Here is a 12,829-nt window from a genome sequence, read left to right as displayed (position 1 = left end):
CGATTATGCTGCCATCTGCTGGCGCTGGGCACCGTACTTTTTCTTCTCTTACATCAGATCAATGGCCTCGAGTTCCTTTCACTGACTTGCATACCTACGTGAAATTGATAATGTTAACATGAAATTTACAAAAACTATGACCATAAACGAAATAAAGACTCAACACTAACAAGTAATGACCGAAATCAACTTAGCCCAACCTCGTAATCGTAATCGCGAGAAGAGAACTGCTAATCCCAATTTTAAATTAATCTTAGTATTAGTCAAATCAATTGAATATAAATAAGATAACGGAGTTCAATATATCTTTCCGATTGATATATTCACGAATTTCAGGTTGCTACTTGAAGCGTATTATAGATCATTTCATAATACTCGAAAGAGTGGTAACGAAATACAATCCAATTAAGGGAGAAATCAAGTTCAAGACAACATGGAAACATCAAAGTTTTCTTGACACACGTAACAGCACGTGGCTATGATGCAGTACGTGTCGATCCTATGAGTAAACAGGAACACATAAGCTACGTCGTCGTCGTCTACTCAGGTTCAAAATGTGCATTTCAGTATAATTACCGTTCAAGTGGAAATGTTTATGCGTGCTTCACGACAGACATATGATGCGACTGTGTCGACCAATAAATATTTTAATATAATACACGTAATTAATTATCGTTATTGAAAGATACTGTATATACCAACAGTATATATAAGTTTCCTCTGCAATACAAATATGTACAAAAACCAAACGATGATATGAGGGCACACAAGTCACACAAAAATACGCAAGACTGCAAGAGTTATTACACGGGGACATATTATTTTTACGTAGAAACCCTTTCACGCCTGCGAGTGTTGTCTCGTCGAGCAATTTCTGACGATCGTTTCTTCCGTCGGTGAATTGTTGGCGTGCGGAACGGTTGGCTGCGATCGACAGGGCGATGGATAGATGGGGTTGATGAGGGGGTAACTCATCTTTGGGCTGGATAGCGGATGCAAGGGAGACATATTAACATAGAGCGGCGGATTCTGATTGCCTTCGCACGTCTGATCGGTGGAATCGTCTAGCGATGTGACTGGTTGGTGGTGCACTGGGCCGGAATTCATCGGCTGGGGGATCATCATCAAATCTGTGCAACAGTAATACATTTGGTTTTCGGCGTTGGAGATGAGGGCGGATGTCGTGGCGCCAAGGTGAAGGGTTGTGTATCCAGCCGAGTCTTCATCCGGCTGCTCCAGATCATGAATAACCATCGGGGAGAGCGATGATGAACGTTGTTGCTTCTGGTCGAAAGGTTGGGCGTGTGTTATAGTGTAATGATTGCCCTCGGCGCAAGTTTTGACTCCAGCCCACAGAGCACGCGTCAAAGGTGGAAAGGACGAAGGTGTTGTGACGTGTCGCTGAGCAGCAGCAGGCACCGCCGAGCCCGCCCGGCTGCAATTACCACCACCAAGGAAATGCTCGCCCATATCGCCAGAGGAGCAGACGGCCTGGCAATCGGCTTTTATGATGCTGCCTTCGCTTTGATGACTGGCAACTGTTCTTACCGGCATCATTACGCTGCCATTGTGGTGCCTTTCTCCGCCGATTGTTGGTGAGATGCCCGTGTCGTTGTTGCCTATCAAAATGGAGCCGTTTTCCGTCAGGAAGCTTCCGAAATCCCAGGCTCCTTTCAGCGTTTTCCTGTAAATTCACGTTGAAAGTTTAGCATGAAAATCATCCAGCTCTGAAATTTTCATAGAAAAACAAAAAAGTTATCTTACCCATTTAATCTCAAGTAGATCAAACCAGAGAGCAACGCTCCTAGCGTGAGCATCAAACAGGATGCCAGAATAACAAAAAACCAAGTATCTTCAAGGGCCATTTCTGTTTGCGAAAAATGATGTTTGAATAAAATTCATGTTTATTTTCCATGTCGGCTGTATTTAGTGTAATAGGGCACTTGAAATAAACATACCAGTGCCTGATGTGACGCTAATCGATCCGACCAAGTCAAGCCTTCTGGCCCAATGACACCAGTGACATGGCACCGTATCGTTGTTGCCCTTGTCGAAATCAGAGATCCCGGCTGCAGCCACAGCCATTTCGTGAAGATAATTCCGATCAATGAAATGCGGAAGCGGAGGAGGAGGGATCCGCAGAATGGCATCGGGAGGAGGTCCCAGATCGTTGAGGAGCCAATCGCAGCCCAGGGAATCCATCGTTTCCATCAGCGTAATCTGGAATTCAAACAATGAAAAAGAACATAAACGTGATGACCTAACGAATACACATCGTGATCCGAGTCTAATCCAGCCAAATGTGACTATAAGTTTGAGCTATCCAGTATATACTAATCTCTGAAATCCTATAAATCGCCTGTGGATATACAGAGTCCTATCAACTTAAATCGAAAAGAAACATGAAAACATTTGATTTCCTACAGGGTAGATTCAAAAAAATGGAACAAGCCAAAAGGGGGGGGGGGGGGAGGGAAAAAATGGGAAGGTATAAAGGAAGTGGTCTGACACGCGAAGCGATCATCATTTTTATGATGACCTGTAGTACAGACGTCGGTGAATACGAGGGTCGCTAGTGGCTTTTTTCTTTTTCGTTTCGTTTCGTTTCGTTTTTTGTATTCTTTTTAATGGCTTAAACACCTGCGCAGCAGTCAAGAGAACAGCCAGGCAACTGCCATGCACCCTTGTGTGTGTGCCCATCGCCTTTTGCCTTGAACCTTCGACGGAGAAACAATAAAACAAGGAAGAGGATAACATAATTTGAACTTAAATGCGCGCCGTTTGCTGCTCGGAAAACCAAAAGTAAAAAAAAAAAAAACTCGAAAAATACATTTTTCTTTTTCCTTTTTGCTCTAGCATGCATTTTTTGGAAACGCTAAAAATAGGTGTTATCAATTTGAATCGTGTTCTTTTTTTTTCAAAATTACCGCCTTTTCGTATTCCGAGATAAAGCGTCATGCTGCATTTACTTTAGTACTCGAGGGAGGGGGATTCATATTTCAATTCAAATTGTTATGCGGCTCACGATGAGGTCATGACACTCTGCCCTAGTGGTTTTTGGTGTAATAATAAACGATCTTCAAGTTCTAGCTTAGACTCTTTTAAAGAGACAATTTTGTCTTTACTTTTATTTTCGCAACGCCCGTGATGTGTAATCAAATGAAATTTTTTGTATCTTAAAGTAGTTGAATATGTGCACGAAAGGTGTTGGTCATCGAGGTAGGAAATGGTAAATTATTATGTTGAGAACAGCCACCAGAGAGCCGCCGTTTGTAGCCCACTCTAGATTTACACCTTTAGTTTTTATTTTTGTTTAGTTAAGGCTATTATTTGGTCGGTGGGGTATTACTTGGTAGCTAATTAGAACTGGTATCCGATATCGCCGGAACACTATAGTTACCGTAATTATGCCTATACGAAAATGAAGATGTGAATCAAGTCAATCAACCGGAATTTGACATATTTATGACACTCGGAAACTGAGTCTCAGAGAATCGAGTCTTGTGGCTTTCACCATTTCCCCTAGTATTCTGTATGACCATCTCCGTGGTCAACTCTTTTCCTGTTCCACGTCTTATATATATTTTCAGGAATCTCTCCTGCTGTAATGGCAAGAACAAATATATACATACGTACGTATACAGTCGGTTGGACTTCCGCCCTATCGTGTTCCTGTAGACCAACCCAGCAAAGCGCTTCATAATTCCACCTGGGTGGTCGATTGCTGTACAACAAACCAACAACCCCGCCGCGCCATCTTGCCTGGTAGTTCTTTCTTTTCTTTTCTCTTTAATGTAAACCTTTCCCGGGCATGCAACGCTCGTCGGCAACTCTGCTGGCCACGGTTTATCGAGACTCGCACGGAACGAAATTGTCGTTGATCACGAATCTTGGTCTTGAGTCTTGACCAATTTTAATGGAAATGAAGGACGTCGTGATGCAGCCCCTTTCTGTTTATTGAGCCCCAAAACTCGGATGCATCTCTCCTTGACATGACCTGCAGGCTACAACATTCTGCAAGGGACGTTGGCGCATCTCGGCTATCGATCGTCGACAGAGCCTCGCGCTGGATATACTGTATGAGGTAAAGCGGAGCAAAGGAATCTGGCAGTATCATTTCTGTGCCTATATACGCTAACCGACAGTAACCGACTGTGTTTCGCTATACAAAACGCGCTGAAAGTATTGATTTATAGAAAATCGTTCTGTCACTTTCCCAAACCCCGTTCGCTATTCGCTCAAGCATATGAAAGGCTTTATTGGAAGCTATAGCAACCATAGCTCCGGGAATTTTATTATAATAACTGAAGCGTATATATAGTCGCGACGCGAGGCTGCTGCTGTCTAAAGTAACGGAAATTTCAGGGTGGTATCAGCATAAAGAAGGCTTATTAAATGACACCGAAAAATGCAATATACTATAAAGAATGATATTTCCTCCACTCTACGGATGAGAAGAAATCAAATAAGGGAAGGACCATGGAAAAAAGAAATACTTTTCGTTTCGAGGAAGAGCGCAGCGCAGCGCCATGTGTTTGAGAATAAAGATGCCGGAATAAGCGGTCGTTTCCTTTGATATAGCTATCTAATTTGGACAACACTTTCAGCAAAGGTTTCCAAGTCTATGCTATAGTACACAGAGAATTTGTCTAATTGAGCATTGATAGATAAAGAACCGTACGTTGCTGCTGTGATCGGATCAGCAGCATATTTTCCGTTATCCGGCCAGAGTTTATAGAACCTTTTGCCGGACGTTTAATCCGACGTTTTAACATGCTTAAAGTAAAGCGAGGTATTCATAGGCTCAGCGCTCCCATACAACAGGACCAAATTGAGATGTACAATACGGAACTTTGTGAACCTTGTGAAGCCCATCATCTACGACAAACCCCTTGAGTTGGCGGCGGCATCCTTTTCCTCATTTCTTATATCTCCCAGGTAGAATTCTTTGACATCAAAGAGAAACATCACTCGCTGATGAATGGTCAACATTCTGTCACTTGTAAGAAATCCCCCGGCCTTGTCCTACGAGTCCCTCTAATTCTTAATACCTGCTGCCCAATGAAAAATGAAAAATGAAAAGAAAAGAAAAAAGAAATGTCTAACCTGAGCAATGTCTTTATCTTTTCGGTTTAAAACTTCATCGACAGAATACATACATCATCGAGAGATAGTGTAGAAGGCGGCAGCAGACTGCATGCTCGAGACCAGCAACTACCACCCACGGTGAAACTTTCCCTCTAATACTCGCCATCCCACCTGCTTTTGTTAACTGCAGCCCAACTCTTTTTTAACTGCTGGAAACCAAATGGCTGCAAAGGTTTATCAAGACATCAATGTCGAACGACCCTTTCATTGAAGGTGAACCCTGCTCATATAATCGAATTTGCATTCACTCTAATCGGCGAAGCCTTCATCCATTTAGCTATTTCTTTTTTCAAATATTAGGACCCAAAATACGAAGCGAAAATGAATGAAATTTCGATGTGCAAATTGAAAATAAAAGAACTGGCGATAATGTTGATTTAAAGAAAACAGTATAAGACATGAATTTAAAAAAAATTAAAAATCCAATTTTAAGTTGATTTGTTGTCGCTTTCGTACTTTAGTATTTAAAGAGTTGGAAATCTCATACGAAAGCAATTACCGTCCAGTCGAAAAATCACGACGGAATGCGAGGCCAGAAAGAATTTGAGTAGCTACGCGGCACATTTTTATTCTTGTTTATAGTTGTTTCGTCATTGACTAATGTAGACTGAACAGCAGGTTGTTACTTACCACCTTTGCGCCTCAGATTTTCCCTCGGAAATGTTTGTGATGAACTCGAGACAAGTTTCTTATTGTCTTTTCACCAAAGTCGAGAGCAGAGATCAGTCAGAAATGAACCAAGTATTTGTTTTTCACCGAGAAATGAATCCGTAACTGAGTCAAGAGAAGCAGTCCTGAGACTTTAATTCGAGAAGGAATTGGATTTTTCTGACACCTCGTCTGTTAAAACACCTCGACGTTCATCGCCTTGCACACGTCACCACTGTCTGGATATCCACGAAAGAATGAAGAGATCGGCATGCGCTCCTTTGCCCTCGAGAGCAGAGACGCGCTCAGCAGGTTTGTTAGCCCAGCAGTCTTCTTCCAGCAGTTCCCCCCCATTTGCCTCCCATTCTTTAAATGATCGATACTTAGAGAAAACATCGATACATAGGGTCATTCTTTATAGTTGGTTTTTTAAGTAGCAATCAATGCAATGCAATCCATGTGATGTGATGTCTTCATTTTCTACCTGTCGAATGTCGATTTCTCTCTATTTCCCGTAGAATCTTAACTTGAAATAAATTAATCTAGCAGGTTATCCGTCCGATAGGCAACCGCCATCATATCCATCTTTATACTTTGCTGGAAATGATAATCGATCTGTGCTGGCTCCCTGGCTGCTGCTGCTGCCCATGAAGCGATTCCGTCCACAAAGATGCTATGCGTTCTGGTATTGATCGAATGCCCTTCTGCGACGCGTTTACTATTGTATAAAGTTCTTACGAATTTTAGTCAGTCGAAAATACAAAATAGTTTAAACCTTGGAGTGACGCGCAGTCGCTCTATTGATCTTTTTTAACCGAGATTTATTTCTTATACTAATTGAACTTTCTAAATTAATCTTACGGGTTATGAACAGATCTTATGAGAAAAATTCAAGTTGCCTATAAGATGAATTGGCCTGACTGAAATACTATATTCGAGCTGATGAGATACGCCTATACGGGGGGAACAAGCAGATTCGTGATTACCATATTGACTGCTGGAAGCATTCTTTGTTTTTATTTGTTAGTCCTGTTTTTTTTTTACAAACGCCACAGCTTCTCGTCTCACATAATGCAGAGCTGCATTGATCCACTTGCAGAGTTGCAGATTGATGTAAAAGAAAAAAAGATTTGATGTGCGCAGTTTGCCATTCGCGGCAGAATTTATTCATCGTATTTCTATTAATTGATACCCATCTATTGAGCCAAGTCTTTGTCTCCTTGATCTCTCTCTTTTCAGATAAATACTTCATTTTGCCAGAGGCTTAATTGAACCCTTGTTCTGTTTTACCTTTTTACCTGCCCGGCACTATCCCCCCCCCCCTCCTCTGTCTCAAGAAATTTGAGAGGGGGGAAGAGAGAGAGTAGGTAAAAAAAAAGAAAATGGAGGCCAGCAGAGGACTAGAGGCGAGCTATTATACTGAAAAAATAAAGGCGAACAGAGTTCAGTACAAAGGAATGAGAGAGTATATACGAGAGAAAAGAAAGACCATAATGTCATAATTAGACAGAGGAGGGTACGGCTATGCCCGTGCTTTGCCGCAGGCTATGTTCAAAGAACTGGTCGTGGTGTCCACCAACCGCCGTATAACTACCGAGGGCTCAAAACTACAAAAACACACGCCAAAATCACAAAATCCGAACAATAACGCTACTGAGAGCACCGCCGACCGCCAAACCGATGCCAAGACCAGCTGCCATCAAAGAGGAAGCAGTTTCTTGTTCTTCTCTCATCACACACCTGATTTTGAATTGAAATGTAGAATCAAACAACAACACTTGATAGTGTCTTTTTAGAAAGGACATACTTGGGTGCCTGCGCAAATGGAATGACACTGAGGTATCCGTTAGAGAAGGCAAAAAGGGCCATCACAAAAACGAATCCAGCATCGTTCGAAATCAAGACAGGCAGATGAAGACGCGGTTGAGCGTTGCACATGATCATCAGTGGAATGAATCCTAATCGCAACACAGACAGCACACACGTCCACATCCGGATGTTGGCCGGCTAGGTTGGAAAAACGTATGGGCGTGAAAATTATATCGCATTGAGATTTGATAAAATGCAGACCGTTGGTATAATCCCAGCTGATGTACGACCGACGTAATCACCAACACTCATGAGGAGGAAACAGGCAACGGGCGTAAAATAAACATCTAATATTCCATATAAAAAGCGCGGTTATTAATATAACAATAAGTTTTAAATCTTTGATTTGGAACTACCATTCCAAAGATAACCGTGGCCACTACTAGCGGACCGTATCAACACGCTAACGGCAGGAAAAAGTGACAAAGTAACAACGTAAACTAGCGTGATAGAGAAGAGATATGGCCAAATCTAAAAAATAAAAAACAAAATAATAATAATTTAAAAAAAATTGTGTCGTTAATAAAATTTTGAATAAATCGAAATAAAATTTGACTTGCCTGTATAATAATTCTGCGGTAAGAGATTCTTGTGTCAACGATTAGTACTTCGTCTTCTTGCTCTTCCATGAGATCACATTCTTTTGCGAAATCATTTTGAATAGAGGGCACTCTTTCAGAACTCGAGTAAAATAAAAAGAAATCCTAAAAGGGGGAAAAAAGCATAATGACATTTACGCTAACTTCGGTACAATAATAATATTAGCTCACTGTCGATGACAGGACCATGTACAAACAGAACGATAAAACGAGAGTCACGTCAGCTGCCAAAAAGTATATGAAGGCACTCTGAGTCGGCGATGCTCCAAGGGCGATAGATATTATATTGGCGAGTGCGGCAAATATACCACCTTGAATAAATGTATTTTTTGAATATCAACTTTTTTGAAAAAAAAAAAAAAAAATGGACATATGTTGTCTATCACCTAGAGCTTGACCGCTTATAACTGCGTTGACGTAACCACTAGGGAACTTTCCAGCAAGGCCACACACTCCACCTTGGAATATGGAACTGACAACTGCAAATATTGAATTTCAGTGTTTAATAGTTAAATGATGAAATATTTTTGTATTTGTAGTATACAACATACCATTTATGAAGAAAGCACTTACTAAAGTTACAAAGTAGAATGACATCTGCCCTGTAAGAAATGAATACTCAACTTGCTATAAACATATAAGAGATTTTATATTTAAAAATTCATAAGAGGAATTAATAGAGCATGTTTTATTTACTTACATGCATCTGTATCCAATTCAACAAGTGCTGTTGTAAAAGTAAACAGCAAAACAACACCAAACAGACCACCAGCAATTCGGATCTTGAAAGAAAATCTGTGAAAATACAATTAATACACATAAAAAATTCCTGTCCTACAACTTATAAATATTGTGAATGGAAATTTCAATACTTATGCCCAATGAAAGCATTTAGGACTAGAACCACTGTACTAGGGACCAGTGAAGTAACACACAAGTAGGATGTAAACCCAAGTTGCAAAGGAGAGAGATGGGAAGCATTTCCAGAAGAGGTTGTGTTTAAATCTCTAAGTTTGTACATCCAGTACTTTGAATTAAGTTGAATCGATATTAATACTTGAAGGACAGTTAACAATATAATTTAAATCAACATTCATACCCCATTTGCAGTAATAAAGAAGTTCCAAGGCAACAAAGTTGCCATTCCAAGTAAATAGAACAAAATGTAAACAGCAAAGTATCTGTTTCAGGTTAAATATTGGGGATTAATGTTCTAACAAAGTTTCTTGAATAAATAACTTTCTGAAGTACCTGTCTTTGGGTTGGAAATCGTTGATGAGAAGATCATTTTCATTGTCTTTGCCATAATCAACTGATGAGATCACACTGTTTCCTTCATTATTTGCTGTATTTTCAATAAAATTTGTATCAATTAGAAAATCGCCCTGCTGATCTGGGGTGCCATTTAACTGGCTACTTATTTGAGGCATGGCAACAAATTTAACTCCAGAAATCTCTTTGCAAACAGAAAGATAAGATTGTCTAAAAGTTGAGATTGTACATGGAACAATAATTTATTAAATATGACATCGATTCTTAAAATAACTAGACTGTGTCAAAAGAAAAACTTCCTTTTCCTTATAGTAATTGACCGACACTGTCAGAATCAAAACATACTGACATTGGGGAAAAATCTGTTTTAATAAATAAAGTACGCCATCTTTTTGCGTTCAAGTGAACTTGATTGTGGTTGTTGAACGCCGCCTTAGGCAAACATGCTCCGCGAGTCGATGAAACATGACAGCAACAACCAACAACTCGGTTGTTGAGGTCGTCTGCAATTTTGCTTTTCTGCATTTTATGTCACGTTGGGCTATCGGTATCTGTATTGGGTTTATCACTCGATCACTCTAGCTAGTTGAAGGCGAGTAGGCGACACTGAAAATTGTGAAATGCCTTTTGCCGATGATGAAGTTGTAGATATGATTTGGCAGGCAATGGTAATTATAGCAGATATTGTTTTTATTTTTTAAATAGTTCTGCCAAACATTAGGGCCTGAAGGTCGGACATCCTAGGGGTTCATAAGCAACAAGGATTTCTCCCTTGAGATTCACGTATAATATTATATCTCCCGGGTGTGTTAAAAAAATGTGTAGGTGTATAAATACATTTAGCCCAAACAGAAGATGAGTAAATGGGTATTCATGTTACATGAATTATTAATCATATTTTAGTATTGTTTATCATTCTCGAAATCCAATTAGTTAATAATGAACATTTTTGATTTTCTGGAATTTTTATAAATCTGTTAATTTGCATGGAATTTATATTGTGTATGTCTGAATTGAAGAATGAACATGAAGGACCCATTTCAAAAGAAATGTTAGTGAAACATTTAAAGACTCCTCCACACTTCACAATCATTCGAGTAAACACTGTAACTACAAGCAAAGAAATTCTTAGAGATGAAATTGAAGAGGCACTTTCAATGGTAAAAATTAATTTTATGTTTGATACATCATTTGCTGGTATAATCATTTTTATTATTGTATCTAACTTATTTAGCAATATTCCATAAAGATGATTTCTCCCCCAGTAGTTCAATTTCACCCTAAAGTACATGACATACTAGTTGTTAAATCCAATCATGCCATTGAAAAGGTAGAACCTATTTACCCACATGTTATGGTTGGTTTGGGGTGTGCAATAGCAATTCTAAGGTTTCTGAACTCTTCTTATAAAATAATTTTGATGATTTGTCACATGTATAAATAATTTTGTTTATTGTGTACAATTATAGAGGTGCTAATGCATATTCTCCAGGGATAACAGCTATTCCAAATGGTAATTGTTATACTTGAAAGAAGTTTTTTTTTATATATTAATTATTGTAATATAAATAATATATGGTGCAACTTCTCCACAAAAGGAGTTGTAATAGGGGACAAAGTTTCGGTTTTTGGTGATCTATTAGGTCAGTGTAAAAGAGGATGGAATAAAGAATATGAAGGAAAAAAATATTTTGTAGGTAATGGCCTATTGCTTCAAAATAGACAAGATCTGTTCTCAGTTGGAGTACCGAAGTATATTATAGCAATTATTATAGTCTATTAATAAATACCAAGTCTTGACGTGTTTTTTGTTGTTGTTTGTAGGGGTCTAGCTATTAATATGATTGAACCGCTTTTTTATTGTCCAAGTATTGGCGACATTTTGCTTGATAATAAAACAATCGGATTCCAGAAAGGATTTCTTCAAAATTTACCATCTGTACTGTGTGGCCATGCGCTTAATCCACAACCTCATCACTTGGTCTTGGGTATTTCAGAATATATCGTGCTCTTTACTACGATTTAATGAATCTGCTGTTTTTTATTTCATTTAATATAAAAAATGTAGATTTATGTGCTGCTCCTGGAGGCAAGACGACACATATTGGAAGTTTAATGGAAAATAAGGTTTGGAGGCCCCCTTCTTAATTATTAGAATTGAAATGGAATTGTTTTATAATATAACTCAAAATTGTGGATTGAAATGCAAGGGTTCAGTAATAGCTCTGGACAAATCAGCATCAAAAATCAAACAAATTCAAGAAAATTCAGCGAAGCTTGGGTTGACCAATATCACAGCCTTCGTCCAAGACTCAACAACAGCTTGCATAATGGAAAAGCCTGAACACTTACAAGAATATGAAACTACTGCTGTTGCTTCACTCCAGACTTCACCACCATTTCTCCCTAATTCCTTTGATCGCATATTACTTGATGCGCCATGCAGTGCCCTAGGACAACGACCACAATTATATAATCCTATACGACTGAAAGAGGTGCAGTCGTTTGCAAGGTTATTCATATATTTGTTGTTGCATTTTTTTCCTTAGTTGTCTTTTATATATTTTTTTAAAGATTGCAGAAAAAGCTTTTTCTTACGGTGAGAATTCGAACAATCCAGTATCCACATTATTTAATCCTTTAACAATTTTTCCCGATTGTTTTAAAGGCTGCTCAGTTATTGAGACCGGGAGGTCGCATGGTTTACAGTACGTGCACCTATAACATAGCTGAAAATGAAGAGATCATTGACTGGGCACTAGGATTATTTCCATCTCTCCGTGTTACGAATTTCAACATTCAAATCGGAAAGCCAGGATACAGAATTGGTCGGCTAACGGAAGAAGACTGCATAGCAATGCAGCGATTTGGTTCACCCAATGAAAGTGTGTCGATGGATGAAAACTCGGATACAATTGGTTTTTTCATTTGCTGTTTAGAAAAGATCCTCAGTTAAAAATGTGTTTGCATTTTGAGTCTTTCTATTTATAAGCAATCACTCACAAAATATAAAGAGCCAACAAGCGTACTATATCTTATGTAACGGTTATTATAATTTATCGTCACTATTTTAATCTGAACCTTTTTCCTATCCAAAGGAAGTACCTTCCGGTAGCAGGCTACGTTATAAAGCACAGTAAAGGTGTGACAAGGTTCTATATATTTCTTATTTTAAGATGTTGAGTAAGTCTTCTTTATCGTGAATTCAGAAAACAGAAAGGAAAAGGGATGATATTAGTCTCAAAACTCGAAATCCGGCATTCGGTGATATGTGATTGTAACAAAAACATTAT

General features: G+C 39.0%; 3 protein-coding genes across 3 annotated transcripts; 1 reads left to right on the top strand and 2 right to left on the bottom strand.

Moving 5' to 3' along the window:
• Positions 1 to 322: 322 nt before the first annotated feature.
• LOC124336635 lies at positions 323 to 6,078 on the bottom strand. The gene is made up of 4 exons (XM_046790421.1): positions 5,779 to 6,078; positions 1,959 to 2,220; positions 1,765 to 1,867; positions 323 to 1,684 (listed from the first exon to the last, which is right to left on the bottom strand). Exons 2-4 carry the CDS (start codon positions 2,209 to 2,211, stop codon positions 841 to 843), a joined length of 1,200 nt encoding a protein of 399 aa, XP_046646377.1. The 5' UTR covers positions 2,212 to 2,220; positions 5,779 to 6,078; the 3' UTR covers positions 323 to 840.
• Positions 6,079 to 7,197: 1,119 nt separating this feature from the next.
• Positions 7,198 to 9,863, bottom strand: LOC124337635 (equilibrative nucleoside transporter 1-like). Its single transcript, XM_046791671.1, has 12 exons — positions 9,516 to 9,863; positions 9,364 to 9,445; positions 9,137 to 9,291; positions 8,965 to 9,059; positions 8,816 to 8,866; positions 8,651 to 8,743; positions 8,436 to 8,575; positions 8,226 to 8,369; positions 8,022 to 8,136; positions 7,867 to 7,952; positions 7,604 to 7,803; positions 7,198 to 7,536 (listed from the first exon to the last, which is right to left on the bottom strand). The coding sequence occupies exons 1-12, from the start codon at positions 9,692 to 9,694 to the stop codon at positions 7,425 to 7,427; spliced, it is 1,452 nt and encodes a 483-aa protein (XP_046647627.1). The 5' UTR covers positions 9,695 to 9,863; the 3' UTR covers positions 7,198 to 7,424.
• Positions 9,864 to 10,019: 156 nt separating this feature from the next.
• Positions 10,020 to 12,678, top strand: LOC124337636 (tRNA (cytosine(72)-C(5))-methyltransferase NSUN6-like). Its single transcript, XM_046791672.1, has 10 exons — positions 10,020 to 10,204; positions 10,556 to 10,696; positions 10,771 to 10,925; positions 11,006 to 11,049; positions 11,135 to 11,288; positions 11,361 to 11,524; positions 11,605 to 11,663; positions 11,747 to 12,048; positions 12,111 to 12,135; positions 12,205 to 12,678. The coding sequence occupies exons 1-10, from the start codon at positions 10,157 to 10,159 to the stop codon at positions 12,490 to 12,492; spliced, it is 1,380 nt and encodes a 459-aa protein (XP_046647628.1). The 5' UTR covers positions 10,020 to 10,156; the 3' UTR covers positions 12,493 to 12,678.
• The last annotated feature ends 151 nt before the right edge of the window (positions 12,679 to 12,829 follow it).

The sequence above is a fragment of the Daphnia pulicaria genome, chromosome 4 (genome assembly GCF_021234035.1).
Source record: "Daphnia pulicaria isolate SC F1-1A chromosome 4, SC_F0-13Bv2, whole genome shotgun sequence".
Lineage (NCBI taxonomy): Eukaryota > Metazoa > Arthropoda > Branchiopoda > Diplostraca > Daphniidae > Daphnia > Daphnia pulicaria.
The sequence above is the reverse complement of the archived record's forward strand: the minus strand, read 5'-3'. Positions and strand labels throughout refer to the sequence as shown.

Bases quoted from the DNA above. Each gene is read 5' to 3' on its own strand.
- LOC124336635 (XM_046790421.1), bottom strand. From the start codon at position 2,211: ATGGAAACGATGGATTCCCTGGGCTGCGATTGGCTCCTCAACGATCTG. The intron at 1,868-1,958 runs GTATGTTTATTT...TTTCGCAAACAG, and splicing joins TAGCGTCACATCAGGCACTG to AAATGGCCCTTGAAGATACT. The intron at 1,685-1,764 runs GTAAGATAACTT...GTGAATTTACAG, and splicing joins ATCTACTTGAGATTAAATGG to GAAAACGCTGAAAGGAGCCT.
- LOC124337635 (XM_046791671.1), bottom strand. From the start codon at position 9,694: ATGCCTCAAATAAGTAGCCAGTTAAATGGCACCCCAGATCAGCAGGGC. The intron at 8,744-8,815 runs GTATGTTGTATA...CAATATTTGCAG, and splicing joins AAGTGCTTTCTTCATAAATG to TTGTCAGTTCCATATTCCAA. The intron at 8,137-8,225 runs GCAAGTCAAATT...TTTATTTTTTAG, and splicing joins ACCGCAGAATTATTATACAG to ATTTGGCCATATCTCTTCTC.
- LOC124337636 (XM_046791672.1), top strand. From the start codon at position 10,157: ATGCCTTTTGCCGATGATGAAGTTGTAGATATGATTTGGCAGGCAATG. The intron at 11,525-11,604 runs GTATTTCAGAAT...TAAAAAATGTAG, and splicing joins ACCTCATCACTTGGTCTTGG to ATTTATGTGCTGCTCCTGGA. The intron at 11,664-11,746 runs GTTTGGAGGCCC...TTGAAATGCAAG, and splicing joins GAAGTTTAATGGAAAATAAG to GGTTCAGTAATAGCTCTGGA.